At 41.8% G+C, this 12,997-nt stretch overlaps 1 protein-coding gene across 1 annotated transcript in view; it reads left to right on the top strand.

The window, feature by feature from the left end:
* Positions 1-11,741, top strand: part of GLG1 (golgi glycoprotein 1) — a gene marked incomplete at its 5' end in the record, with an annotated part of 114,307 nt that extends 102,566 nt beyond the window's left edge. The window contains 4 exons of the mRNA XM_014518313.2: positions 4,288-4,395; positions 5,339-5,459; positions 6,973-7,079; positions 8,144-11,741. Coding sequence (XP_014373799.1) covers positions 4,288-4,395; positions 5,339-5,459; positions 6,973-7,079; positions 8,144-8,311 — 504 coding nt within the window. The remainder of the gene's footprint in view (positions 1-4,287; positions 4,396-5,338; positions 5,460-6,972; positions 7,080-8,143) is intronic.
* Between the last annotated feature and the right edge of the window lie 1,256 nt (positions 11,742-12,997).

Below are 12,997 nucleotides of genomic sequence, written 5' to 3' on the forward strand. Positions count from 1 at the left end.
TAACTTATGTTCCAGTTTGCTAAATAAGATGCCTTAAGACAGTGTTTCCCACATTGTGGAGTATGAAAGGTTTCTAGGAGGGTTGCAACTAAGGGCAAAGTATTATCAGGCCATGCAAAAAAATTTGGAAATGTCAACATCTTTTTTTATTGCTAGAATCAATATATTAAGTACAAATGATTAAATTCATATGTTTGCATATGTTGGGGGTTTTTTAGTGACTTTGAACCTGCTTCTGTCTGCAGAGTTTATACGAGGCTGTAGACTGATGCAGCCACTCAGTTTTCACTCCGTGTTCAGTTGTGATCTATATTTTGTCTTGGTACGGGCCACTGTAGAACCCCCAATTCCACCCAAAAACATAACAAAAGGAATAAGTATCCACATGGCCTTTTTGCTTAAAACTGAATACTTGATTCCTATATTTCTGCTAAAAAAATAATGCATTTTCTTCATTAAAACATATAGTGTTAAACTAATATCCAAAGCTTTGTCAATAAACTGATCTTTGGTAGCATCAGTTTTCTCTAAGAGTCCTTGTGCTGAAAGGGTTTGTAACTCAAGCATGTTTTTCAAGTTCTAATTCTGTATTAAGGAACTATTTTTAAAACAGAACTTTCAGTAATGAACTTTTTCATATACTTTTCATGTCTCCTCAGCATTCTGCAGCTCATTTTCAATAAATGCTTTAAGAGTTTGTAATACAGGCAGTCCTCAGACTTATGACACAACTGGTTCCTGAAAACCTCATCTTAAGTCGAAATGTTGTAACTCAGAACCAATTTTCTCATAAAAACAAAAACCAGTGTTATAAATGGGGGATTGGTTCCTGAACCAAGGCCTGATACCCTGACTCGGCCAACTTGTTCGCTGGCATGGCATTGAATCGGATCAAGCGTTGTAAGTCAAAACTGGCACTGTAAAGTTGAAACAAGGTGTCAATTTATAAACGTTATAAGTGCAAAATGTAACTCAAAACATTGTAAGTTGAGGACTACCTGTATGTCTTTTAGCCTTTGCTAGTCTGTTGTTCCACTTTTCCAGTTTCCTGGTGAATGAGTTCTTCACCGTATCCGTAAGCTGAAGAATGCGGGAATGAGTTCTTTGTAGCTGAGCATTTTAAAATACTAGTTTTTCAAAGCGTCTCTAGTGGGTTATGGAATAGAGAAAATCCCACACAACTTACTGATTCGTTTGATGCACTGGCTGGGGGAGTATCTAGTTGACTGCACGATTTCACAATGATTACACTCTTAATTCATACAACACAATTTTATTTTAAAATTCTTTGCTACGCATATAACACTGCTTAGCTTTAAGAAATACCACAAACATTAAGAACACAATAACTACATATATCAGAAACAATGCTCCAAATGCACTTCCTTCCCAAACAATGCTATAAGAATTAGTATTACAAAAACAACTACCATTACAACTCAGTTAACTTGGAATCAATACTGTTATTTTTCATAATATACTTACAATCCTAGAATTCTGAGAAACCAAATCCCCAGGTATACCTTCATTCTTTAGTTATGTTTTTAGGGTTGGTCTCAGCAGTGATAGGAACAAGTCCCCTTCTTTCAGTCCCTTTCGGGCGCTCTGCAGCTTCAGCGTGACTTAAGAGATTCGTGTTCACGGAGAGGGTGGTTCAGGTGATCAGTCTGATCCGGCCTACACTTGCGATTCTTCCTTCGTTGTTCTGCAAGTGAGGTTACCTCCAAATTGGGACAGTAGGTTACAGTTTTTATTGAGTGAGTTGCTGTCTTGGGCCCCTCCTACCCAAACCTGTCACTACTCCCAAATTTGGGCTCGGATCTTTCTTAACAGATTCTTTTGCTTGGTAATCAGTTTCTTTTGTTGATCATTTTAATTACTTTGGGGAACTTCCATACCACTGCAAGTGACCTTTTCTTTCCAGTTTTTTCAAAGGCCCTAGGGTTTGATCTCTCGGGATATTTGCTTAAGGGTCATTTTTAGGTTAACTTTGTTAAAGGCCTCTAAAGATAAAATTCAAGAGTTAAGACTTTGAGCAGACAGGACCTTCCGCACATATACCAAAACAATGGCCTAGATAAGAAGATAAATCTTGTCTTCTTCCTAAACTGGCTAATGGGCAACTATTACAAACATTCAAACTATTTCATTCAATATGACACAAAGATACCACTGAAATAAACCAGTTTCAAAACAAAGTTTTTTAATTATAATTTTTTCTGCATTCTTTATGATTTTTTTTTAAAGATACTTCTTTTTTTTTCTCTGAGTTCAAGCACACTTGTCAGAATTTTGACCCAAGATGGCCCCCTGGATTCAGCAGCACTTCATAATCTGAAATCACCCACAGCAGTAAAATAATCTGGCTTTTAGATTTTTATGTAGTTCACAACATTAGTGACAGCTGATAGCACAAAACGTGGCTCTGGACTCATCCCTTGAAGCTAGGGCCTCTCTGTGGATCATACAGCAAGTCCAAATAGCACCTGGAGCTTCCATGCTTATCAAACCCTGAATGGTTTCTTGTCTGCCAGCCACAGCTTTTTGCTCCATTTGTGCATAGGCCAACACAGTCCTGCCATTTCAGACCAACCTGCTGCGTGACATCAATCATTTTGAATAAATCTTTGGCCTTTTGTTAACAGTAGATCTTCATTCACTCATGGCTTCTCAAAATATCAAACGTAAGCAGCCAAAACAATCATTCCCCACCCCCAAGGACTGCATGCTGCACAGGCCACTGCATGGCACAGCCCCTATCACTAAGCCAATGCCTTGTGGGCTGTGCTGCACCTCTGGCATCTCTTCTCCCATCTTCCCATGCCCATCTCACTGCATCTTGCCAATGCTCCAGGTCACCATGAGCCTTCTGGCAATGGTATCCATGCCACGCTGCTCCAGCCCCAGTGTTGAGGGGAGACAACAGAAGCTGGAGGAGGTAGAGGGTGCTGAAGGCTCCTGCAGCAGCAACAGGAGAGTGGTGTGGGGAACAGCTTCTGATTCCAGGGGCCACAGCGTAAACACTTAGATAATGCAGGTGGCCCAGAGGCACCTCCTGACTTGGACAATCCTGATTTAGGTGGCAGTTTAAGTATTTAGTCAGTAGTTTGCATCTGTCAGTCCTTCAGTAACCAAGCACGGCATCTAGGGTTCTTTCTTAACATGTTGATTGACATACCTTTGTATAGGAGACAGAGTGTGTGTATGTATGCATATCTCTCTCGGTCGGTCGGTCGGTCGGTCGGTCTGTCTGTCTCTCTCTCTTTCTGTGTCTCTGTCTCCTGTAGTAGCAGTCTCTTGCATCATTTTAGTAAGGTAAAAATTATCACTTCAAGTTCCAGGCTATTTCTGAGAAATAATTGTTTTGTGGGTATTTTCTCTGCAGGCAGTCTGTGATTGTCATGAGTATTATTGCTAAAGAGACTTTTTAGAAGGCTCAGTGGCTGCATCTACATGTGCATTCATGTGCCTTTTCCAATGTGCATTAAACTTGGTACCTCCAGTGAGGTACTAAGTTTAATATGCATTAGGCTGCTTTTATATGCAGTAGAGCATTTGTATACCTCTTTGACTCTTAATGTTCAGTAGACTGTTTTACTGTGCATTAGCGTAATGTCGTGGTTTTTTTATGTGATGGCTTTTTATGTGATGTTTTAATGCGCAGTAAAATATTCTACTGCACGTTAAAGCATACATGTAAATGAGCCCAGTGTCTCTTTAATTTAAGTCAGTCTTGCATGGAAAGTTCTACAGGGATGTTCAAGTTAGCTATCAGTCTTCATCTGTAGTCTCTTGTTTTGAAAATAGCTTTTTAACATTTTTGTTGTGAAGTCATCTGCTTGTAATATGTGCAGACAGCAGCACTCACTTAGACATTTATTTTTTTGCAAATATACTATTTTGTTGTAGGATGGCAGACTAGCAGAAATGTTTTTGGAAAGCAATTCTAGCACTTTGATAGTTCCTTTAACCAAGAATATCTTTATCAACCATTCTGTTTAAGACTCGTTTAAAATATTGTTTTCCTTGTGCACCTTCTCCAGGATGTCAGGCAGGTCTAGCAGGGCATTACCCATAAGTGCTGCTGTATTAATTGATGTGCAAACCCACACATTCTAGGATGCAAATTGAAGATCAGTAGTAGCATATCTCATACTGTGTTATAAGATGTGGCTAGGGAATAATAGATTCTCACGGCAGCATAAAAGTGCCCCCAGAAGCAGAAAGCCTGCATTATAAAACTTTCTTCATACTGAAATTGTAATTTTTTTTTTTTCCTCTAAACAGATAACCAACCTGTGTGCAGAGGAAGCAGCAGCTCAGGAACAAACTGGACAGGTGGAAGAATGTCTGAAAGTTAATCTGCTCAAAATTAAAGCTGAAATGTGTAAAAAGGTAAGGAAAATAACATTTCACAGAAGTCTAGGGCTGGAAGGAACCTCATGAAATCATTGGGTCCAACTCCTCCCCCTTCTGCCCTCCCTGCACTGGGCAGGAAAGACTGCTGGAGTCGAATAACCCCAGCAAGATATGCATCTAGTCTCCTTTTTAAAGATCTCCAGGGTAGGTTGCCTGCACCACCGCCACTGGGAGTCTATTCCAGAGTCTGGTCACACAAACCATGATTTTTTTTCCTTATATCCAGCCTGAAACCTTCTAGGTGTTTATGACCATTGTTTCTGGTTTTTCCTTGGGGTGCTTTGGTGAACATTTGATTGCCTAGCCCCTGATGCTCTTCCCTGATATATTTGTAAGCTCAATATCCCTTAAACTGAACAAGACCCAAAGTGGCTATGCTCCTGACAGATGTAAACACTTATGGAAATGATTCATTTTGTCTCTCACAAGGGTTTGGTGTACCGTGAAGCCACAACTGTGCAGAATTCCAGTTCACCTCATTCTTAATTTGGCAGCGTCCTTTACTTTTTGGTACTAAGCTTTGCCACAGATGTCAGTGGACTGCAAGCCTAATATGTGGTGTGTTCCACAATTGTCTGTTGTCTTGCATCCTTATGCCACTGCCACTGTCTCAGTTAATGACCCAGACAGCCTACTGATGTTTTCAGTCCCCAGTGCCTTGGGCACAGATTGACACTAGCAAAAAGCTGTGCAGACTGCCCCCAACTGCCTAATGAGTCCTGTCAAGTCATGGCTTTGACTTGTAGATTAAAGCATGTATGTGGTGAATTGAACCATGCTGATCTTACAGCAGGATTTTTAGTCCAGCATACAAAAGGATTGTTCTCTGTGGTCCCTATTTAAGACTGTAATTCTCAATCAGGAAGCAGCACTGGCTTTGTTCTCCATCCTTTTAATGTGCATCTGTAATATTCCACAGGAGGTGCTCAACATGCTAAAGGAGAGCAAAGCAGACATATTTGTTGACCCAGTGCTGCACACAGCCTGTGCCCTAGACATCAAACACCACTGTGCTGCCATCCCACCAGGGAGAGGACGCCGTAAGTGTTGGTGCTTTGTTTATATGATTTCCCTGCTCTGACTACCTAAAATTTGGATCCAACTTGGAAATGTCTGAGGTTCTTTTAAATAACAGGTGCTACTGTCAGTTTTTTGTGGCTGCTTGAAAGACGTGCACAGCCACTTTTATGGCGGCAAGGGGTCTTTGCTATCTGAGTTTGGATGTCTTGCTTTAAAGTTCTGGTAAATGATGGTAAGCTGGTTTAGATCTTGCACATTCAGCTTTTTGTTAACATACTCCTCTTGGACCGGGGTTAATTCACACTAGTTACAGAAACGGTTATGTTTCTGTCCCATGTAATGTGAGACTATGGTGGTTGACCAAGCTGATGACCCTTTTAACCTGACTCTGGGTGGACACGCAACTTCCATGGAACACAAAATATTGCAAAGGATTCATCTGATAGTGCCTTACATGGACAACCTTTCCAAATAAATCAGCCCATCTGATTCAAGTGAGACAGGCTGCATGGACACAAACTGATCTTTCTGTAATGTCTTGAGCTGAACCTGACTTTTTAGCAAGAGTTAAGAACATAGGAGTTAAAACAAGTCACCTGTTTTCTTAAATAAAATATGCAGTAAGTTGTAGCATGCTATACTTTGGATACGTAATACCAACTCTTTAATTCCCCTACAGTAGTCAAAATGTATTGCCCCTTAAAACAGTGGCCAGCAACCTTACAGGCCATGAGCCAGAACAACCTGGCTCTGGTCCAGCATGGGCTAGGTGGCTTTGGTGCATGAGCAGCAGGGAACTTTCCCTGTGCTACTCCAGGGTCAGGCAGCTGGGAGCTGTGCCTATACCAGCACCACTGCTCCCAAACCCTCCCTCCCTGCTCCCCAGCTGTTGTGCAGGCACAGTTTCCAATGAGCATGGAGCTGCACTGGGGCCAGGCCACTAGCAGCTGTATTCATGCTATACTGGGGCTAGGCAGCTAGAAACTGCATCCACACTGCTGCTGCATCTCTGCATCCCACCCTCCTCCCCTGTCACCTCCCATATGTGGCACAGGTGCAGCTAGAAACTGTCTGGCTCCTGTGCAGCTCCCTACTGGCTGGAGGCTGCACCCATGCCACATCCTTGGGGAGAGTTGGGTGGTCTGGGAGAAAAGCGATGGCATGGGTACAGTAGGAAATATCCTGGCACAACTCTTTACTGCTCCACTCTGACGTGGATACAGGCGTAGGCAAAGCCTTCTGGCTCCATGGGCTAGATCCAGCCTGTAGGCCATGTGTTGCCAACCCCTGCCTTAAAATATGTCTTAATACATAATTTTTTAAGTGAGACCTTAGCTTGAATGCCAACTGCAAGGGTTAAACAGATTTTCTTTGGGCACCAGTTTTAAGTAAGGGTCTGTAAGTATTTTGTAAGTGGTTTGGCTGTATTACTTGGTAAGCATACTAGCCACCAGTGCCCAAGGGAGTCTACCTCTGCAGCACCCTCACATGTAGTGTATTCCTATTTTAGTACCATTTCTTTCCACTTTACAGAAATGTCTTGCCTTATGGAAGCTTTGGAAGATAAGCGTGTGAGACTGCAGCCTGAATGTAAGAAACGCCTTAATGATCGGATTGAAATGTGGAGTTATGCAGCAAAGGTGAGAGAGAAGCCAAATTTTAAAAATCTGCCTTGTTTTTAGCATTGGTTACTTCATTATTCTGAGCAGTAGTGGATTTAGTTAGTGATATGTAGTAGGGCTATGTGAAGCTTCATTAGCAGGTTTGATTTGGAGGAGATTCGGCCTGATTTGGTGGCCAAATCTCTGAATTCAATTGGAAACCTCTGAATCGTTTCAGAGAGATTTGGAGAGATTCAGAGATTCGGCCATAGACTGTACAGGCAGGCACTAGGCAGTGCCAGTGGGAGCAGCTGGGGGAGTGGCCAGATGAGCCCAGTCTTGAACTGGCAGCCTCAGGAGAAGCCGTGGCTTGTCCGGCTGCTCTCTGGCAGGATGAGGCAGACGGTGTTGGCAGCCCCGGGAGAAGCTGTGGGGGCTGGGTGGAATGATCAGGGAGCTGGGAGATCAAACTGGGAGCTGGGGGAAGCCCCTGTTCATTCCCCCCAGTTTCCGGGGCTGCCAGCATTCTTAGCTTACTCCATTAAAATAGAAAGGGAACATGTTGTATACTGTAGTCATTTTTTGGACATCTGATTGCCTTCCTAGCAACACCAAAATCAAACTGCCCTCAGTGTTTATAGGGACTAATTTATAAAAAGGCAGAGTACCAACAAAAAAAGCTTTGTGGATAGTAGGATAAGACACACAGGTCACAGTTGACTGACCTGCATAGAAAAGGCTGAACACAGGAAACAGCCACAGGAAGGAGCTAGGAGATCTCCAGAGAAATTGCCTCACACAAGAGACTTTCAGGCAGCTAATAGCTTAAGAGCATTCTGCCCAGTTGATCCGTTCTTGCAGGCTTACCTGGATATCCCACCGCTTGTGTTGTCATTGTGGTTCAGGGGAAGTTCAGTTACAAGAAAAGAGCATGCTGGATGTTTAGAGGAGGTGAGCGGAGACTCCTTTCCCAGCACTTAGAGCAGAGTTCTAAACTGCTCGTGATTGGCTTGGCTAAGATCAAAGTGGAAAATGAAGTTCCAGGTCCAAAAAAAAGCCCCCTGCATCCATACCTAAGTTAATTACTCTTTCTTCACTCCTAGGTTGCCCCAGCAGAAGGTTTTTCTGATCTTGCCATGCAAGTTATGACTTCTCCATCCAAGAATTACATTCTGTCTGTGATCACAGTTGGCATCTGTGTACTCTTCCTGATCGGCCTGATGTGTGGACGCATCACCAAGCGGGTGACACGAGAACTCAAGGACAGGTAGAGCCTGGACTGCCTGCTGAAGAAATGCCTGCCTAGTGCCCAGTTTGTACAGTTCTCTTCTGTATAGCCTACCCATCCCTTCTTGTGAGAGGAGAATAAAAAAAATTAGAACAGCAGCAGGTGTCGGCTCCATTTTCCCATCTTGGATCTCATCCATGGCACCTTCATCATCTTATGACAGTTTGTGTGCAGCATTGGCAGCCCAGCCAGCAGCTTTTGTTCCCCTTTGTTAGCGGACTCTCGTTAACCTGCCTGTAGACAAGTCTCTTTATTGTACTGTTGGAACTGCCTTCACTCTCTCTAAATCAGACTGACATGACCTGCAGCTCAAGCAGTTTTTAAGTACATTTTTAAAGGAAGAAAAAATATATCTGCATACCAACCATGATTTAGGCAATGATTCATACTGGCATACCTTCATGCTCTGTGACTGGGTAAACTTGAGTCAGGAAATAGAGGGTAAATTGCATCTCACCAGAGTTGGCCTTGTTTTGGACATCTTGCTCATCCTTTTCCAAGCATCTTCAGAGTAGTCACGGACAGCTTATGGACACTAGGCAATGATGTCACCCTCTATTGAAAGTCCTGCTTGTGTTACTGTGGTTGCTGAAAAAAAGATGCCCTCCAACTCCATTTCTTCCTTTGCCACTCACAGGATAGTATAAAATGGCCAGGGTTAGAAACTCCAGTGATCTCATCCTCATATGAGTAGGACAGCTTTTACTTCATTAGGCTTGGAAGATGGTATCAAGACCAGGTGCAAAAGAGTCAGTCGGCAGCATACAATGCAGTAAACATCCCAGCTACCTAGCCTGTCAACCTCTGTTCATCACTGGCAATTTGGTAGAAATTAAAGTTTCTTTATTACTTTTCTGTAGCCAAGAAGACCATTTTGAACAAGTCAGTTAAAGGTGGTAGTGACTCTGGTTTGCCCAGTGATGCTTTATGGGATTAAGGGTTCCAATTTTTTTTGGTAAAAGGATCATTTAAAGATTAGTTCATTGATTCATTGTCTTGAGTTACAGCATTAAAAAAAAACAACTAAATTTTTGGTTGATAGGTACAGAATCTGGCATCTATGGATATAAGACAGAGGAGCTGGCCCTAAATACCAAGCAGCAGAGATTTGGGGAATATAATGTGTGAAGGGTAGAAATGTATGCATCATTAATGGGAATAGGTTTTTGTGGTTGCCCATTGATGTGCACAGTTAGGTTATTGTTGCATTTCCAGAACTTGATGTCCAAGCTGACTTCCCACCTCTAGAAGGGTGTTTTGCAGAAGCAGTTCCTTTGGCTGCAGTAACTTACATTCTTTATTCCTCAAGAACGTGCAAGAGTGGAGCTTTTAGGACCCATAACAGTTGGGATCTAGGATACATTAGGCTGAGTGAAAATGATTGCACAAGAGGCAGCATGTACAGTAGGATATATAATTTTATTAACTTGTTAGATGTGTTGACCTGTGTGTGCTGGAGTAAAAATATGTGCCTAAACTATCCAACTAGGCTAACATATGATCATAACATTTTTTCCTCTTATTATTGCACTGCTAGGTAAAGTCTGAAATTACCAATGTTCTGCATTGGTCCAGTATAAGATGGGAGCTTTTCTAAATGTGGACCAGCTGACTCTATACTATGTGTACAGACTGATATATAAAATACTGTGACTGCTTTTTGCTACCCTTCTAAAATGCTGGAGAGGTGTACAAAGTTATGTTGTATGTAAATGGCTGTATTTACCCTCCCACTTTGAGGTGAAGAAAGTAAATTATTTGAGATACAGTCTTAGTTGTGTGCTGTTGACTGATTAAAAAAGCTCATCTAGTAAGACTTGTTGGTGTCCAGAGCCTTGGACCACAAGAGGCAAAGGATTATTACAACTAGGCAGGTGATGGACAAAACCTTAGTAGCAAAGAAGAGTCCACAGAAGAAACCTGGCATCTTGCTTTATACGCTGTAGATTTCTAGATGGGTGGCATGTTAAATCATGTTGAGAAGAGAAATAGAGCATGAATTCCCCTCTACTTTGTCATTGCCAAATATGTAGCTACAGATGAGACTTGTGCAGAATCAGTGAAGATGAGGAGTAGAGAGGGGGATGGCTGGTCACATTACTCTTGTAAAACTGGAAGCTTGAAAAGGTGTGTGACACCCACTAGAATTAGTTTGGCAACTGCAATAGCATATAGTTTAAACTGACACTCCAGACAAGTTGTTTTAGTGCTTGGTGACTGTCAAGATTACCAGAGCAGAGGAAGATTCATAGTGCTGGAGAGTGGGAGAAGGAAACAAATGAGACTACATATTCTCCCACATACACAATATTGCTTACTGGGTAACTAGCACTGCTGCTTGTATTTTCCTTGGACAGAATTCAATTGGTGTCCAGAGACTTTTTTTTTTTTTTTTTAAACTATTGTAACTGTTTTTGAGGGAGCATTTGTATCCTGATCATTTTGAACAGCCCAAATGAGACTGTTCTGCACCATCACATATAGCATTTTCCAGTAAATCCCAAATGACATTGTAGTGAAATACCATAGGTTTGTCAACCATGGTTTTGGCTGTGAATCTTGTAGATTGAAGTTGGTTAGGGAGGGAAGAGAGTTGCTTTCTTTACTTAAGTTCTTATTTGAGTAGATGGGGAAACTATTGATTTCTCTTGTCTTATGCTGGTTTGGAAACAGAGTCCAACAGAGAGCATGCTGGAGTGATGAAAATGGACCAGTCATCTCTTTGGTGTTATAATGAAGAATAGAGTCCAGAATTGAAGAGTGAACATCCATTTTCTGGGGTCAGTTTTGATCTGTTCACTTTGTAGGGTCACTTCTGTTCAGTGTGTGTGCGCATATGTATATGTTTTGTTTGAATGCAGTATTTTCTGCTTCATTACTTACTTATAATCACCTATGGTCATCATCTCTTTCATAATGTAGTGTTGAGCTCTCCCTTCTGGGTACTGTCAACTAGATTGTTTCGCTGACATGAAGTCTTTGCTGAGCAAATATCAGGTAGGAGCACCACTTTTTGTGAATGGCATTAAACATGTGCAGTCTACCTAGTATGTTTGTATTCTAAAGGTTACCCAGAGGCTTGGTTTCAGTGTTAATGGGAGAAGAGGCAGATGAAGGTTTTAATTAAGTCAGAAAGCATGACATGCAATATATTTCTAGGTGTCTGCCTTCTGTGACAGAACAAATGTATAAATTAAGAACAAAGGAGATGCTCATATCTTGCAGGGAACTCGCAGCTTATGACTTTGGATGGAGAGCTCTTGTAATTGGCTGCCAGAGGGCAAACCATTGCATAGTGATTAAGGTTTACCTTCTGCTTACCTGGTTAGGAATAGGACCCTGACATAGTTGCATGCTGGACAAGAGTTGCATGCTCCCTTGTAGGGATATTAGAACTCTCCCAGTGCAGAGTATCTAGAGGTGCCTTCTTAGTTTTTTGCTGTCAGAGCCTACAGAAGGCCTATTGGAAAAACATAAGAAAATAATCAATCCTATTTGAACGAGGATCAACCTGAGGGCTGACCCTCAATCTCTGCTGTCAATCCAATGCCTAGGTCCATAGAGGAGTATCACTTCTTATTGCAAGGATGGAAAGTAATGGTTGTAAGAAATGCAATCCTGTCCTCCTGAATTTTGGGAAGATTGTTTTTTTTTAACTTATTATTTAGGATTAAGGTATTAAGGAATCAACTCTTTGGAAATTAACCATTTCAGAGAGGACTTGGAAGAGGACAGCTCCTAGATTGGAGAGGGCTTCTTTGCTGTTTCTCCAGGTTAGCTCTAATTATTCATCACCCCTATCCTCAGTATTGACTTGGCTTTACAGTCTTTGAGAGAGAGGCAGTTGCTTTTCATTCCATGGGTCTTTCTCATGGGTGAGAATTTCTTCTCTGAAGTGTGACCTTGGCATTGTAGAGCTGAGGCTTCTGGGGATGACTGATGGCATCACTATAATCAAAGAAGTGATAGTAAAGTGTGTCACTCTCCAACATCCCGCCTTCCCTTTCTGCTGAGATGTCTAACGGGATACTTTTATTTTTACCATACTGTCCATGGCATGTGTTTAGATAAGATGGGAAGGATTTGTGTCCCAGTACTTCACTCTGGTTTTTTGGGTGGTATTTGCTTGCATCTTTTTTATAAAATAGCCTTATTTATTGTTTACTTAATGGGTTACATTTGATGCTTGATTTTTCTCTTTCATGTTTGCTTCTTTCTGGTTAGTTGTCTGTGGGTTCTTTTGCCTGTCTACTTGCCTTCTTCCCATCTCACTATTTGTATGCAAAATTGCTGCAGTAACAGATGTGGATGGGAATAACATTTTCTCCTTTCTTGCATGTAACTCAGTCAGTCTCTTGGGAAACAAGTGCTAGTGTCCCTCTGCCACTGCAAAATAGCTCAAAAACTATTGCAGTCCAAGTAGTTCTCCAGCAAGTGATACATAGGGATTCTCTCCAGAATGACACTTGCAATCCATAGAGATGGAACCATCTTGACCCAGACAAAAGCCGTTGTGAGTTTGCTCTGTGAAAATGCTGTATGTTGGGGAGAACTGAATAGGCAGCAGCCTTCAAAGGATAGTTATTAGTATAGATGTTTTCCTTTGAGGTGGAAGCTGTGGAGAATAAAATGTGATATGCAAACTTCAAAGGCAGAGAACTAATTCCTG

This window comes from Alligator sinensis, unplaced genomic scaffold (genome assembly GCF_000455745.1).
Source record: "Alligator sinensis unplaced genomic scaffold, ASM45574v1 scaffold203_1, whole genome shotgun sequence".
Classification (NCBI taxonomy): Eukaryota; Metazoa; Chordata; order Crocodylia; family Alligatoridae; genus Alligator; species Alligator sinensis.